This window comes from Elephantulus edwardii, unplaced genomic scaffold, assembly GCF_000299155.1.
Source record: "Elephantulus edwardii isolate Elephantulus edwardi_28Jun2011 unplaced genomic scaffold, EleEdw1.0 scaffold00015, whole genome shotgun sequence".
NCBI classification, from domain to species: domain Eukaryota; kingdom Metazoa; phylum Chordata; class Mammalia; order Macroscelidea; family Macroscelididae; genus Elephantulus; species Elephantulus edwardii.
In genome coordinates, this window is record NW_006399765.1 from 10,080,805 (window position 1) to 10,097,691 (window position 16,887).

A 16,887-nucleotide genomic window follows, 5' to 3' on the forward strand; every position below is an offset into this window, starting at 1 on the left:
AGTTAGGCTAGGAAGACTACGAAAGGAAAGAAGCGGGGAACTATAACTGAATATTTGTCTCGTTGAAGATTTATATTTGTAAACCAACCTCTATGTCTTTAGAGACCTGCTAGGTAGAGGTGATATTTTGTGATGAACTTGGCTGCTGCCGGCACTTGATTGGGATGGGAGGAAGGCCAAGATTCTGGACGCCTAAGTCCCATTCTTGCTCTAGTCAGGAAGTTTCTTATTTTAGCCATTGTCTTGTTCTTTATTGTCCAAGTGTAGAGCAACACATCTTCACTAGCTGTGTGACCACAGCAACTCATTTAATGTTCATGCCTTATGATATGTAAAATGAACACAACCAAGGCTACCTGTTTCGCTGAAGTCTATATTTGAAACCCTTAAAAGAAAGCCTGTATGGATATTAAGTTTTGCTGCATTTCTCTTGTGTAGACATCTTGGTTTCTTGTGTCACTGGGGATGGTTAAGATGATTAGACTAATACCATCCTATTTATAATAGTATTAGCAACTGTTGACTCTAGGATGTACAAAACCCTGCACTAAATGCCTTGTGTACATTATTGTGAATCTTTATACAGTCACACTTATGGAATGTAAAACGAAAGAGAAAATTTAAGTAAACTGCTTGGTCACTAAGCCATAGAACTAGGTCTGCCTGTCTTTGGAGCACTCTCTACAGCACCAAGTGGCTGTGTTCCGTTAGAACTCCACCTTGCTGTCAAAACTCTGGCCTCTTCTACTAAATCTTTAGCTGGAAGCACCAGGAAATTGAAAATGGGCTTTGTACAGTTCCACCTCATTTCCCTTCTTCCACCCTCTGGTGAAAAGGTAATTGGGCAGCAAAGCGGCCAAAAGACTGGCAGGAAGAAGCAATTGCAGCAGTGGCAGTGGGTTTAAATCATCCACAGATTGGGCCTTGAGCCTCTTTGTAAATAATTAAGCATTGGCGGGGTCTCTAAGTTAAGTTTCTTGCCTTTTGCCATCAGAAAGTGATCTCTGAGCTGTGAGCCAGGAGCCAGATGAGGATGGCCACTCCTCCACTCGCATGGCTCTGGCAGCTCCCAGAGTCCTCACTGTGATGGGAGCACCACCAGCCTGCTGCCTCGTTGATGAGGTACTGAGCCAGCAGAGAGGTTTCAAATCATCAGTTGAAAGGTTGTTACATGGTTTCTTCTAGACTTTCGTCCGACTTCATAACCAGAAGACTGGCCAGGAAGTGGTGTTCGTTGCTGAGCCTGACAGCAAAAACGTGTACAAATTTGAACTGGATACCTCTGAGAGAAAAACGGAATTTGATTCTGCCTCTGGCACCTACACCCTCTACTTGATCATTGGCGATGCCACTTTGAAGAACCCAATCCTGTGGAATGTGGTATGTGTCATCTGACCCCATCTTGCAGACCCAGCCGAAGGTGGCTACGCCATGAGCAGACAGATCGCACCTTTTGGGGGCATGGGACTCTTTACCTTGGCCCTGCCTATGCCGTCCATATGACTTGCACACAGTAGTCGCTTCATTGAGTGAGTGAATGTGGTCCTTTACCCTCTTGTAGGTTCTAGGGATCTGTGAATTCCTCCAAAAAGTTGTACTAGAGGGCGATGTTCTCATTACCTCATGGCAGTATGAGGAGATACGCCATTGTAAAAGATAAGGCCCTGGCCTGTGAGATATGGTAAAGCCTCACAGGAGGTGTAAAATGGAATTCTGTTGGTTCAGATTGGCATAGGACAGTAAATTGTAGCATGCACAGAAAGCTGATAAACTAATAGCCAACATTTGTATCACTTGTTAACAGGACTTTTCACATAAATGTCTCACTCTTGTTTGGTGTGATGAGAGAAAACTTCTTGAAAGGCATAGCATTTCAGTTAAAGTAGAGAAATTGGTGGCATTTATTAGAGTGGTGTTATAAACGGCCTACAGAAAAGCTTAGGACTCTTGGTGAGGCTGAATGCTTCCCTGTGACTGGAGCTCAGGAGGCCTGTCGAGAGCAGTGGGCAATGCGGCTAGAAAGGTAGAGGAGGCTAAATTGCCGCCCTTGATGATGGCTGGCTCCTTTTATGAGATAAAGGGGCAGTTGCGTTTTCTTGAGTTGTAATCAAGGCTCCCTTTCTTCTTTTGGACTTGGGCTGCTTTTTTATCCGAGAGCACATTTTTATTTCTCTTTCTTATGTGACTAAATCACACTTCCCAGGAGCGCTAAGCGATTTCTGATTGCAACTGTAACGGCCTGGTTACCAGCTGGGATCTCTGTATTAAGCAGCTCTCTGGGGCTCACCATTCCAGTAGAAAATTGGAACCCTTACTCTAAAAAGCATTTTCAACAAATACTTATTTTGTTCTTGAAATTTTTACTGCCTCCATTTGACAACTAATGGATCAAGAAGTGACTGGACTGCTTGGAATTATTTTCATTTATGGTCCAACGTGCAAGTCAGGTGGAGCATTTGCTGATGAATGTCATACCTTTCTCTGCTCTGTGCCTTTAAAGACTGCTCCTCTTCTTTTTTTAAAGGCTGATGTGGTCATCAAGTTCCCTGAAGAAGATGCTCCATCAACTGTCCTGTCCAAGAACCTTTTCACTCCCAAACAGGAAATCCAGGTATCTTGTGGAGGGCTAACCCATCAAGTACCGCACAGTGGAATAGGTGCAGTGAGACAGGGCAGCAATCCCCTGCATGCTCTCTGGTTTCTTGAACTATTATGTTTATATGATGATTTATTGTTTTTTGCTCCCCACCTATGAGTTAGATACAGTATATAACATTTTCGTCCTAAAACTTAAGAGACAAGTGCAAAAACCCAGTGACCAGCTCCCAGAATGCAGGTGATTGGACACAAAATCAGAACCAGAATTTGTTTTTTTCCCCTACTATCTAATCCCCTGGGCTCTCTGTAGCCCTGGTGTCACTCTGTGACAGCTACACATATAGACACATACAGTGTCCCATCCCCTCTGCTCTGTTTAAATCAAGGCTCATGGGGTCTACAGATGGGGCTGTTAGCTGGAGAAACAGAACCTCCTTTCCCCTTGCAAAGTCTCATCCCCCCACTGGGCCTTGCCTTCTTTGTATTCCATAGTGAGCAAACTCCTGCCCAAGCCAGCCCACAGAACTGTTGTGAGGATCAAAATACTTTAGCAAATAAGAGAAGAAAGGCTTTGGAAAGTTTGTAAAGCACTTTACAAAGTGATGGCAATAATTATTTTTTTTAATTATTATGAAATTTTATTAGTTTTAATGAACATTTACAGAGATTTTGGGTTTTCATTCCTTCATTGTTGCACTGTTTTCTCTACCCTCCTCCCCAGTTTGTTCTTCTTCCCCCCCGCGAATGTCTGTTTTAATTGTCCAATTGCCACAGTGCTTGTCAAAGCCAGTTCTGATTAATCTCCTTTGTCAGTGTGTTCTTTGCCATTCCCTAGCTCTCCTCCCTGAGAGAGACTTCACCCTGATTCATAAGGAAAAGGGGATGGCATATTCTCTTAGCTACTTCCTGCTGAAAAGGGATGTTGTAGGTTTCAGGGTGAAGATCTTCTCTCACTACTCTAAAGGGCCCCTTTGGCAGTAGGAAACACATAGACTATTATGGAGATTGATTTTGGAATTTAGATTCACTGTTATCAATTGTGCTTAGCCGTACATGTTCATGTCCTTGAAGATGTATCATGGAAGTGTTGCAACCTAGAAGATATAAATTTAACTAACAAGTTAAAAGTACATGAGTCAAAAATTAAAAAGCAATAATATTCTGAGTAGAGGTTCTAATAGTGGTACAAATCAAGTTCAGAGGGAAGGTGGTTCTTAAAATAAAAGGCCTATAGACTAGCACTTTGTCTATTACAGTGTAGAGGTTAGGAACCACAAGATGTAGAGGCTCAGCTATGTCATTTATGGTTCTTAAGTCCTGGGGTAAATTCCATCTACCACTGGGTTGTTTTACAACTCGGAAGTTCGAATGCAAGGTAGAGGTAAAGTAAGGAACTGCTTATGAGGTTTTCTGTGATGGCAATAATTATTAAACCATGTAGGCACTGATTAAGAAAGCCAAAGTGGATCCACCCTGCAGTTTATTTTGTTTTGTTTTAATTTTTATTTCATATTGATTGGTTTACAGAGTTTGTATACATCGTGTTTCACAATGTCCTTCATTCACATTGTGTTTCATGCAGTCATTTCCAGTCATTATGTTTGATAAAATTAATCACCATTGAACTCTGCCCACCGTTACTCTGTCTTTCCAGATCCCCACTGGATCTTTCTTATTTCCTTTACCCTTTAGGTTATTTGTAAGGGTCAGGCTGCAACAGCCTGGACACCTTGTGGTGAGAAAAGCAGGCAGGCTGCTCTGATGGGGTAGAATCACCCAGACTATGTGGGCTCAAACATACCAGAAATGGCATGGATGGTGCAGGGTAGCACTGGGGTCAGATACCTTGTTTGTAGGATCGCTGAGTTGTAATCAACTTGAAGACATCTAACAACAACAAATTCCCTACAAAGAAGGACAAGAGCCAAAGGGTAGTGTGTGATCCTTTTAAAAATCTGTTAGTGTTGCTATACCATTGTTTAAGAATATAAAAGGCCATTAAATATTAAAAAGTTAACAGTGATGGTTGTGAGTGCCAGCTGATTGGTGAGGAAAGGGGCATCAATTATCACAGAAATCCCTTAGTGGTAATGGTGGCAAAAAAGAGTGGGAGGTGAAAATGTGGGAATAGGAGCTCTGAGTTGGACTGCCTCACTGTAGAGCCTGATTGGGCCCTGGCAAGCAGGGAAGATAGCTTCAAGTTATACATGGCAAGAAAACCTTGAAAAAAGTTTGTGTATGTGTGTTACAGCTTACAAAGCATGGTGAGATGCTCTATTCATTTGGTACTTACAATATCCTTGCAACCAAATAAGGTGGTCTTTCTCCTCCTCTCAATTTCCCAGCTAGAAACAGACAAAGTGTTGTAAAGCAACTTGCCTGTGAGTTTGGGCCTGAATAGAGTCCCATCTGCTCGATGAAACCTCACTATCTAGAAAAGCTTCCCAAAGATCTTCATGCAGAATTGCTTAGGAGGGAAAAAGGAAATACCAGAGAAATGCTTACTCCTGCTGAAATTTGCCCAACTTACTGTTTCAACTCTGAAAATCAGTTTGAACAAGTGGGGGAGAAAATTTTTTCAGACTTTCTTATCTCAGAAGAGTCCTGGGCCAGGGAAGGAGGAGCAAGTTATAGTAGGAACATCCAGAGTGTGGCTCTGTTGAATTTTTTAGAGAGAAGTTAGTGCCATACTCACTAGATTACTAACTTGCGTGGGGAAGGTCATATGCCAGTGCAGTCTAGGGATCTAGAAGTGTTCAGAAATCTTGGGGCCTGCCTGAGGCATGGCAGCCGTACGCCTGGACGCTTGGCTTTGACACTAGCCAGATGCCATCTCTTGATAGGTTCTCTGACCTCTGAATGGCCGTGAGTCTTGAGGAAAAAGAATTGGCCACCTAGTGGGCTGGGCCTGATGTTGTGTATTTGGAACCTCTGAGATCAGAAGAGGCAAAAAGCCAAGAGAGTCAGGCCACTCACTGCCAGGAGAGTTCAGCGTCTAGGAAGCACATCCTCTTCATCGCTGCCAGGGATGCTCCAGGCTCTGGTGTACGTGACCGCTCCTGCTGAGAAGGGCACGTTCTGAAGTATTCTTGCTGTGTCTTCCTGTGCAGCACCTGTTCCGCGAGCCTGAGAAGAGGCCCCCCACAGTGGTGTCCAACACCTTCACCGCCCTCATCCTCTCCCCCTTGCTCCTGCTCCTTGTTTTGGTGAGTAACTGTAATTAGCATGGGCAGCATGTGGCTGGTGCTGGCTTTGGCAGATGTAGCTGCTGCAAAGGAGGCTTTGTGCTCTGGCCCAGCACAGCTCCAGAGGGGTCCAGCAGCTGTGACCTGAACGCATGGTCAAAAAAATGTTAAAATGACCAGAATTCCCTACTGTGAAGAAGCAGTCAGATAAATCGATGCATTATCAGGGTATATGACAAAGTACGTAATAGTCCTTAAAAATGATAGCAGCAAACAAACAAATTAACATGATAGAAACTTACAAACAGTGATGTTCCATTGAAGCATTCAGATAAGATAGAATGTGAAAAACATATGACCTGGTGCACAGTAATATAAAATCATAGTTCCTTTTAGGAACCCAAAATTGAAGACAACTCAATCTTCATAAAAACATAATGTTAAATACTTGTGTGTCTGTATAGTGGGATAATATCTATTTTTTAAAAAGAATGAATAAATCTATAGGGAGATAGGTTGTCAAGATTTTTTATTGCGTGAACAAAGTAAAAGGGTCAGAATAAGGTATTTGATCTTTTTGTAAAGTCTAAGAAGGCAGTTATCTATTTATGGGAAGTATGTGGAAAACTCATTAAATCTTACTAATGTCATCTGTAATTGACTGATTATTATAAAAAGATTATCAGTCAATCTAAATCTCTACAGCATGCTGCAGTGTTTCAGAAACTAGACCAGTTGAGACTAGGAGGATTGTTCTTTTTTATTTTTGACCGGAGTTTTCAAAGGCGAGGAGCCCTTCACTGAGTACATGCTATCCTCCCCGATGTTAGTGGCTTCATCTGACCACTAGTAAGAGAGCAGTGGAAGGGGCTGTTAGTTACTTCATCATAAATGCCGTCTCTGACCTTTCACTTTCTTGGTTTCTCCAATTTTGAAATGACAGAAGATTTGCTGTCATTAGAAATGATGTTCAGGTTTGAATTACCAGGCAAATTTGAGAGCAGGTGTTGAGATGCCTTTCTAAAAAAGGACGGGGAACAAAAACAAGAGAGAAGGGTACAGTTTTTCCCAAGGACTTGTAACAGGATGGTTGTCACTTGGGAAAATTCCCTGTCCCTCCCATATGTACTAAGTTTTAAGCTCTTGCGGTTCATTGAATTAGCACTGGCATGGGTGTGCTGCCTCTCTTTCAAGTTCTAATGTCTTTTTAATTTATCTCTCCTCCTCGTTCAGTGGATCCGGATTGGTGCCAATATCTCCAACTTCACTTTTGCTCCTAGCACGATTATCTTTCACCTGGGACATGCTGGTAAGCACCCCAGGCTGCTAATTCCATTTAACCTCCTCTGACATTTAGCCTACACATGAAAAGGCCCTGTTAAGTAGACCCACAAGCTATTAACTATAATGACTTAATAGCATAACATTTCCCTTTTCCTCCTGTCCTTTTAGGACCGTTAATATGATGATAAACCTGTTTGGACCATCAGCTTACAACAGCTGTCATTATATTCGGCCTCATTGTGCTCGGCTGCTCTTGGCAGGCCATTTACCCTCATTTAATAGCTCTGTTCATTTCCAGAGATTACTCACTTATTGTATCTTTATGTTGTGCCATCTTCCTGCGTGAAAAGCATTAATGCAGTTTCCAAAGGTTATCTTTCCCTACCATATCGATCCTACGTTTCCTGGCTGCTGTGTGTGGACAGGAATAAAAAAAATAGTCCCTTTCACAGTCAGACATGCTGACCTGCATTGTTCTCTTGAGATTCTAGCACTTGAATGTAATGAGACAGTAAAGTCACAAATCAGTTAAGCATTTCAAAGGCTTTTGATACTGCTCAGTCGGTAGTGCCTTGCTATTTCCTGAGACTTCAGTAGCCTTTTAAAGTTTCTTTGCCTATTTCATGAGTAAACCATCTGTGTGTTATTAGTGTATGGATTCTGTTGGGGTCCACAGGTGAACCCCTTGAAATGGCAGACAAATATCTTTCCATTTTTTTAGAAAAGAGAGTGTCTTTACTTTAACCAGATTCTCTCAGTGTCCATGACCTCAGAGATGGTAAAGAACCCTGCTGTAGTTCATCAGTCAACCCTCTAGGCAGAATTGACGCACTGACCTTTCTCTCCAGCCCAGTTACTGGACGTGAGTGATAACCCTCCTGGGTTAGACTGAGAAACAAAGCTTGAATATAAATGTGTTTAGAGCCATGCATGTTCTTTCAAAAGTACTTTTTGTAGGCATTTTCCCATTTGAGTCTTATCACAGCCCTGGAGGGCAGAGGCAGTGATTGAGACAAGAATTACCATCCCCGTTTGACAGGTGAGAGGCTCAGAGCATATAAGTGGCTCTTAAAGGCAGAGCCTGGACTAGAACCCAGGACTCTTGCTGTCTCTTTCATTGAACCTCTGTCGTCAGTCCTTTTGCTGCCTTCTTAGTCACACTGGCAAGTTATCCTTAAATACAATTTTTTTCAAATATGGAATTTCTTTATATCTTGCCTTTTTTCATTAAGAATTTGCAAAGTGCAAAGAATCTCTAAAATAGCACAGTAAAGTTTATCTGTTTGAAATAAATGAAGCCTACATTAAGGAAGCAGGAAATAGCTATAAACAGGAATGCTGGAAGAGATAGTTAATATAATTGAGGTCCTTTTGATTGCCTGGACATAAAAGTTGAGAGGCAAATATGTCATGTTATCTGCTTCCTGGCGTCACACAAAAAGAATTCCACCAGCTGGTTTAGGAATTGGGATAGTTTCGTGATCCAGCAGTACTACCCTAACTGGTCCTGTTCTTCAAAGGATTGTTTTCTTTAACTGGTTATCGTCATACCTCTCCTCATAGCTATGCTGGGGCTGATGTATGTCTACTGGACTCAGCTCAACATGTTCCAGACACTGAAGTACTTGGCCATCTTGGGCAGCGTGACATTTCTGGCTGGCAATCGGATGCTGGCCCAGCAGGCAATCAAGAGGTAAGAGTGCAGACAGACTGAAGCCCAGGGTGGAGTTGTGTCAGTCAGCTCTACTTACCCAGCTGTTTGATGAAGGGTATGTGGCAAAATGACTCATATCCTGAGGGCAAGTCCACACCATCATCTGGCCCAATACAGAAGCCATGTACACCTTCAAGTCAGAAAGAGCCTTGGTGATCAGCTTTAGTGTCTTAAAGTCCCAGTAATTTATGTCCCTACACATTAGAGCAGGGAAGAGAATGAATTGCTCCATGAAGATTCAAGTGAATTGGAACATGTAGCAGACAGAGATTGTTGTTCACTTTCTGGCTATGTAAATGAACATTCTCTCCTTGGCTATGACAAGGGAAGCTCCTCAGAGTTCCTGCTCTCTAACGCCCAGCGGGCTGTGGGCACTTTTCCTCTTAAGCGTGCAGTCAGCACTCTTCCCTCAGAAGCTGCTGCACATTGTGCACAAAGGCCCCCAGCTGGGTGCTCTTGCTGTGTAGCCTGGACTTCTTTCCCAAGAACCAGACAGCCTCAGGTTCACACAAATGGTTAGACCTCAACGTGATGGCAGCTTGACTTTCCAAACAGAATTCAAGGCAAATTTAAATGTCACCTATGTGCTTCTCATTGATTTAACTTTATTAGAACTTGGACAGTTTCAGCCTCACAAAGGCCATTGAGAAAAGGTCGCAGTTGCTTTCACCTTTTGGAAGTAAACATTTTCAGACGGGCTTTCCTTTCCCTTCACCGGGACTTTTGTTAAAAGGGGGTAGCTCAGTGGTGTGCCATGACTGCCTGCTAAGCTGGTCAGGTCAGAGAGACTTTCTCAGAGACTGGTGAGGGTGGGGGAGTCAAAGGTTTTATGTCTGCCCAACTCCACCACGAGCTTCTGAGTGCCTCACGCTGGAGGTGGGGCACAGACGTGCTCCTGGGCTGCCCTCCCTCCCGCCAACTTCCACCAGAGCTTCCCTTAGCATCAGCAGTGGCAGCTGATTCATTTTTCTCAGGACTTCAAACCAGTTTGAAATGGTTCGATCACGGCCTGTGTAATCATGAGCAGCAGATGCATTGCACCGCAGCCAGATGTCTTGCATGTCATATTTTGACCAGAGTAGAAAACTGATGGTGACATGCACTCAAAAATGTTCAGCCAGCCGTACTACGTGGTCATCCGCCCTCTTTGAGTAGGGCACCACTGCCTTCTTCCTCCTCATAACAGATTTTAACATGCAAAAATTGCGGTTTCTGGGCAGTGCATATGCTGCCTTCATTTCTAACAGCTATGGCTAAAAAAGGTTTGAAGCCCTGGGGTTTCTGCCCCTCCTCCAGTAGCCTTTACTTGGCTGTGTGCTGCATCCGAAAAGAAGCCAGGACTCAACTGTTTTCCCAAAGAAGAGCCTTGTTTCCTTACCAAGTTTAAGAAACCATGGCGTTGATGGGCTTATTCTTTTGTTAAGAATGCCCACATGAGACAAAGTCAAGGACAGTAGGTGTCAGAGGCATTTGATTTAGGTAGGAGGTCCTAAACTGAGATCCTGCAGTTCTGTACATTTCCTGGAAGAAAGGATAAAAGAATCCACAACTGTTCCCTCTGCCCCACTGGCTGACCACACAACATACATCACACACAAAAGCTGAAACAACCTTTGTCTCTTGCTCCCATTAAAAAGCCCTTGAAGTAACTGCCACTGAGAAAATCCCTGACCCTAATGGAAGCTCTGGTTGGGTGTTTGCCATTTTCTTTCCTTGGCTTATTTCTCCTCTCACTGTCCTTTCTTGATTCTCAAACCCTCTTTCCTTTGGCAGGATCGCTGCAGAGCAGAGCAGTAGATTGGCAAAATATAGGACATTACGGTAAAGATAAAGGGTGGACTCATGTCAGAAGCAGGGCCCCTTTCCTACCTTGCCCTCCTCCTGCATGTCAGTTGCTCTCTCTAGTTCTCAACCCACTTGTTCTTGCTCAGCTCTCTCTGTGCCAAAGCTGTTTCCAGCCTGCTGGGCAAGGCAGAGCCTCTTCTGTTAGTCTAGCCAGTGGGGTGGCTTTGCAGCTGAGTAACTTTGGCCTGGCTTTGGCTATGTAAGGCTTCATCCTCCCATGGGTCTATCTCATAGGGTACTTGGAGACACAGTCCCTCTCTGTGTTTATGAAAAAGGAGAGTTGAGGATTAGACAGGGCAAACCTTAACCACGGTCCCATGACAAATCCTGGCACACCTTGTCACCGTTTGTAGGCCTTTTCATTGCACCAACCTTGAGCTGGGCCAAACAGGGTGCCTTGGTGAGACTCTTAAATTGTCTTCTCCCCCTATGACTAAAATGTCACATTAAATACCACCCATTCTCCTCTGGGATGGGGACCAAAGATGGAACAAGAAAGCGAGTGACTCTGATGCTTCATCGATCAGCTGCTCAAGACCAGGGGTTGGTAGGCTTTTTCTATAAAGAGCCAGCTAGTATTTTAGGCTTCATGGGCCAAACAATCTTTGTCATAGCTACTCAACTCTACCTCTGTAATGCAAAAACAGCCAGACAATTTGGAAGCAAATGAGCCCGGCTCTGTTCCAATAAAACTGCCTACAAAAGCAGCAGGGGGGCTGGATTTTGTGCCCAGATAATGTGCTGACCCCTGCACTAAACTAACAGAGGAGAGGGAGGTAGTGGGATTGTCAAGTCTTGTTCCCTCTTGTCCCTTAATTTAGAGGACATTATTTTCTTACCAAAGGGACAAAACCATCTAGTATTGTCCTCTGAAAATAAGACCAATCAACATGTGTGTGGAGTCCTTTATCTGATGTGTTGAGTAGGAGCTGAAACACTTGTCCCTCGAGGCAAAAAGAAACTCATTTATTTTGGTTTTGTTGGCTTCCAACAAAGGCTCTAGGTTTAGTTGAATTCTCGTAACAGTAAAATTCACTGTTTTAAATGTGTAATTCTGTGAACTTGGACCAACGGTTTTGTAGCCACCACCTCAGTCGAGATGTCGACTATTTACACTCCACAAAGTTCCCCTGTGACATTAATCACACTCCACGTGACATTCGTCCCTTCCTCCTGCTCCCATTCCTTCCTAATTCTAATTTGGTTTTGTCTTGATTTAGGGGTAATACTAATTTGGTTTTGTCTTGATTTAGGTTTGTTTTGTCCAGAGAGATGCTCTCAGAACTGGTTAGCTCTGTTGCCTCTCTGCTAAACGGTTTCTCCTCTCCTCCTTTCCCCTCCCCCCTGGATTTTTACATAGTTCACTTTTCATCCTGTCACCCCTGAATCATGTTGCTTGAAGGAGAGGAAAGCCCCTGGTGGCAAAGCACTCTTGATGTGAGGAAGGCAGAGACTAGAGCGTGACTCCTAGCCAGGATGGCGGCTGAGGGCCAGCGGCCAGTCCGTGCTGGCTGTCCTTGTGTCCTCCTGCCGCTCTTGCACACAAGCATCTCTGTGCACATCCTAGTGCACTAAGGAACCTCTGGGTGTTGCTGGGGAGCTGAGAGCAGTCACTCAGCCCTTGAGATGAGCGCCATGCCTGTGCATGCCCCTTGGAACAGTTTTACTAATTGGTTTGGCGCTTGCTGTTGTGCACAACTTGATTATCACCGTCGCACAGTTCTCCTGACGCAGGAAGCTGCCTGCTGTCGGTGGACTGGGTGTTGGCGCCCTGCCTCAGCTCGCTGGAGCCAGCCTGATGATGCGTTGCTGCTGTTGCCCTCCTGGTTGTTGGCTGTTGGTCTACATTGGCCTTTTCATTCCTGTGTCTGTATTTCACTTCTTGGAGTCTCGGGAAATGCAGCCTTGAAGAATATGGGAATGAAGTGGAGAGGTTTTTATCTCCTCTTGAAAATTTGTCTGGCAACTGAATTCCACTTTTGAACACTGTTCTGTCATAGATGTAAATACTAAGCCTGACCTTTGTTGAGAACAAGGTCTCATGACAGTTGTTATCATTCGGTGGTGTTAAGTCAACTGCAGCTCCTAGCTGTGACATGGCAGTCAGGTGTGGTGCATATTTCTGGACCGAGTGGCCATAGTGCCATTTTCTTGTATTTTCCCCCCCAGTGCCATATGTCTTTTTATTCTTTTTTTTTTTTTTTACTAGTTTACAGAATACAAATACATTGTTTTTAAAAACAAGTTCTTTTAATTTCCCTCACCCTGCCCCCATCAAATTGTACAACCCCATGATTAATTCCCCCTCCCCCTGCACATCCACATCCCTCTACTTCCAACCCCTCTCTGCCCCTTGGATCCTTATACTCATTCTGCAATAATGGTTTTATACCGTAGTGCCATTTTCCAAGTAGATAATGGCCATGTGTTGATTTGCAGATCTGGAAACTAGGGAATGGAAGGTGAACATTCTTTAACCGATTTGTTTCCTTGTTGACATTGATATTCTCCTTTTGGCCTTGCACTGTGAGAGGTGTGCCTGGAATTTGCCCGTCTCCTTACATTTTCACATTCCTCTTACTTTGCCTCATTGTTATTAGCTTTAGTTATGAACGAGCTTTCTCATCTTTTTAAGAAATGAGGTGGGGCATAAGTAACTACTAATTACTAGATAAATGGTTATGCCCTTATAAATAGGACCTCGTGGTGGGAGAGTGCCTTAGTCTCTCTTTTGTTACCAGTTAGGAACTAACATTGTGAATTGAAATCTGCAGTCATTTTATGCTTATTCATGTTTCTTTCAGAACAGCACATTAGCTCCAGATAAAAGAAAGAAACTCTGAAAATGGAAATGAACTTTAAGAAAAAGAGTCAAGAGCAATTCACAGTTTGAAAAAAAAGGCATGAAGAAAAAGCAACTTTATTTAAAAGGAAAAGTGGAAATTGTGGTTATACTTTTTCTCCGACTTCTCCAACACAGAGCAGATGCCCACGAACCCGGATGTTCCTTTCTCTCTCTCTCTCTGGCATGGCCCCAGATGGCTGTGAATATTCTTCATTTACACAGGTGTTGCATTTTGGAATGTTGAAATCTTCAGTTGTCTGTTTTTTGAATAAAGAGAATGAATATAGGAGCAAAGGCCTGCTTGAGAGATTATTCCAGTACTTTTGGGGTGGTGGGACACAAGGACCTGATTGGGAAATCCTTGGAGGTAGGTAGCAGATGCTTCCTCGGGCTTCATTACGCTGCTCTTTTTTGACTCCTCCCTAAAAGGACAGAGAGTTACTGGGACAAATCACCTTCCCACTCAGCATCATTTATCATGGCACTAGCGCTGGTCCAACAGCCAGTGTTGTTCACTGGTATCTCTCATTCTCCTGTAGGCATGATTTTTGGATGACTTCAATGATAGTGGGTTTAGTTTTTCTGTTTCTTGCTTTAAGTTGTCATTTTTTACCCCACCCTGAGTGGGACAGGTGATGCTAGTCTCCCGCTGCTCTTGAAGGATGATGCTTGTGTCCCTTCTGAGGTGTACTAGGGTCTTCACACTGGTGAGGAGTGGGGGAAAGGCAGCACCATATAGGATGAGAGCAGGGAAACCCACCCCATTGGGACTTGCTCACCTCCACCAGGACCCTTACAGGTCTGGAAGACAGGCTGGATCATTCCAACACAGCAGTACAGAGAAGAGGTGCTAACACCTGAGATTGGAAGGGAAAAGATGCTGAGTGTTCTAGTCCTAAATCAGGGCAGCCAGGTAACAGATGCAGGAGGACAGGAAATGACCTCTTGACAAGCACCAGAGCTGATGAACTAACAAATAGAGCACAGCAGCATTTGCTGTATGCTGGACTGTGCTATGTCTAGAGCTGTGTCAGTGGACAGATAATGTCCCTGGAGTTAAGCTCAGTTTACAATCTGGAGGGAAGATAGAGAGCAGTGTCTGTCTATGGAAGGCTAAGCTGAGGTCCACAAGATGAGAAGAAAGCCACTCTGCTGGGGTGGAGAAAAACACTAGGCAGAAAAGTTAGCATGTGCAAAGGCCCTGAGGCATGCCAGAAAATGGTAGAGTTGGCCTGAAAGCAAGCTGGTGTAACTAGGATGTAGTAAGAAGAGGAGAATCCTGGGATGAAGTGAAAGAACAAGGAAGAGTGTGTCAAGAAGATAGTTTTTATTTTAGGACCAACAGGAAGCCAATGGCAAAGTTTAAGAAAATTAAGTTTTACGTAGGCATGTGACACTCACCACACCTGCTGCCTGTCTGTCTTGGTGAAACATCTTGAAGGGCTTTCAGCCCCCAGCCAAGGAGCAAGCAAGGCCTTGGGGCAGAATTTGGTTGCTTATAGCCAAGGGAGTCTGGGAAGCCTGTCAACAGCAGGACTAATTTCTGTTATTTATTAAATCCGCTGGATTCGTTCTTCAAATTATTAATCCCAATATTGTCATCCTTGCCCTCCTCTAAGGAGTACAAAGTGTGGGCTTTAAAGCCAAATAGACCTGCTTTGAATTCTCTTTTTAGAGGCATGTCCTTAGGCATCTGTTCAGGTCTTAGTTTTCTATTGGTTAAAAAAATGAGGATTTTTATAAGGATTACATGATGTTGTACCCAAAATCCAGGCTACAGCCCGCACTTGGCACTTATTTCACATTTCCTCTGATTAGCATAGCTATCATCTACTAAAGTTCTTTCGGTAAGTGACCGGCTTATAACATACCTACATTCATTTGTTCAGTCCCTTGATTCCCCAGCTTGCTCTTAGAATCCAAATCCCATGCACACCCATGTTTAGTTTGGCTTTGTTCACAATAGCAAAGAGTTGGAAACAACCTAAGTGCCCATCAGCCAACGAATGGATAGAGAAGCTCTGGTATATTCACAATGGAATACTATGCTGCATTGAAAAACAAGGAACTCATTAAATACTCAAAATGGGTGATGCTGGGAGGACATTATGCTGAATGAAATAGCTAGGTCACAAAAGGACAAATAACTGCATAGTGCCAGTGTTGTAAAACAGGACTGACATCGGGGTTGCGGGGAGACAGAAAGATGAGATAAATTATGTATACTGCATTGAAACAGAAGAGGGGGAGAACTGTTTAAAAGGGATATGTGATTAGATATTATTGTCATGACAGGAGTCTGGAATCAAGGCTGCATAGTGGAGTGGACTTGGGGAGAGAGAGAGATTGTATAACAATGGAAGAATTTTACTTTTGAAAGAGAAGAGCGAACTGGGTGGGGAGGGGTGGGCAGGGAGAAAAGTGCAACAATGAATGAATGGAAATCCAAAGTCTGTAAATTTTCATTAAAATTATTAATAATAAAATATTCAAGTCCCAGTTCTGTGCCCCTCGAGCTGTATGACCTGGAATGGGTCACCTGATCTTTTTCAAACCAGCCCATCTATACTTTCTCTCAATCTTCCTCCAGAGAGTTGTGAACTTTTGAGTTAATACAAACAGAAGGAATTATTAAAAGCAACAAGGCTCCCACTGATGAAAACATTTCTTTAGGGGGAAAAAAGAAACAGCACTTGGTCTTAAGCAGGTCCCCCACAGGAGAGGGAACTTCCTAACACATCTGGGGAGGGTTGAAGTCTTTTAAGATACCCTTAGTGTCTTAGTTAATGGTGATAAAACACCAGAATTGTTACCTTGATGGTTGGGTTTTTTTTTCCTCTTTATAATTGCATTCACCTCGAAAGACACAAGGAACAGCAGGTCCCAGTGGTTACTATTTTACTTGAAAAACTAATTGGAAGTTGAACTCTCGTTTTTAATTTTTGCTTTTTGCCAGGACAGGCCAAGTAAAGAGATGAACAGGTGGGGCTGGGAGAAAGAGAAGGTCACCAGCACTGGCCCAGGCCCGGCTCCCATTCAAGCAATCTGCTTTGCTGGCAGGTTCTGAACTGGCTTTCCTCAGTGGGTTGAAGTGACCAGCCTGCCCTTAATGGCCAGTGCTGTCCTGGGGTGGGGGGGTGCTTTTATCTGCCGTTGTTGTGGTCTGCAAAGGCCCACATGGCCCCCTACAGAGCCTTTCCCACGCTTCATTTTCTTTAAGATGGGGAGTGTTCAGGGAGGCTTCTAGGCAGAGCAGGTGGCCTAACCTCTGTGTAGAAATTGGTTTTGCAGCTCTGGTGCCTGGAGGTCGGAGACTCAGGCTTCTAGACTCAGAGGACGTGAGCATTTCATTTCTTTGTCACGGCATCCTCAGCTGGAAAAACAGACGGGATGAGATTGCTCATCTGGGAGCCATC

General features: G+C 43.8%; 1 protein-coding gene across 2 annotated transcripts in view; it reads left to right on the forward strand.

Moving 5' to 3' along the window:
* Window positions 1–13,556, forward strand: part of RPN2 (ribophorin II) — a 55,300-nt gene extending 41,744 nt beyond the window's left edge. Inside the window, exons 11-17 of one of the 2 annotated variants that reach the window (XM_006881507.1) lie at window positions 1,186–1,380; window positions 2,525–2,611; window positions 5,709–5,804; window positions 7,017–7,092; window positions 8,631–8,760; window positions 10,555–10,602; window positions 13,431–13,548. In XM_006881507.1, coding sequence (XP_006881569.1) covers window positions 1,186–1,380; window positions 2,525–2,611; window positions 5,709–5,804; window positions 7,017–7,092; window positions 8,631–8,760; window positions 10,555–10,602; window positions 13,431–13,443 — 645 coding nt within the window. In that variant the 3' untranslated portion in view covers window positions 13,444–13,548. Of the gene's footprint in view, window positions 1–1,185; window positions 1,381–2,524; window positions 2,612–5,708; window positions 5,805–7,016; window positions 7,093–8,630; window positions 8,761–10,554; window positions 10,603–13,430 lie in introns of both variants that reach the window. The other variant, XM_006881506.1, reaches the window with a different exon arrangement.
* Window positions 13,557–16,887: the final 3,331 nt, after the last annotated feature.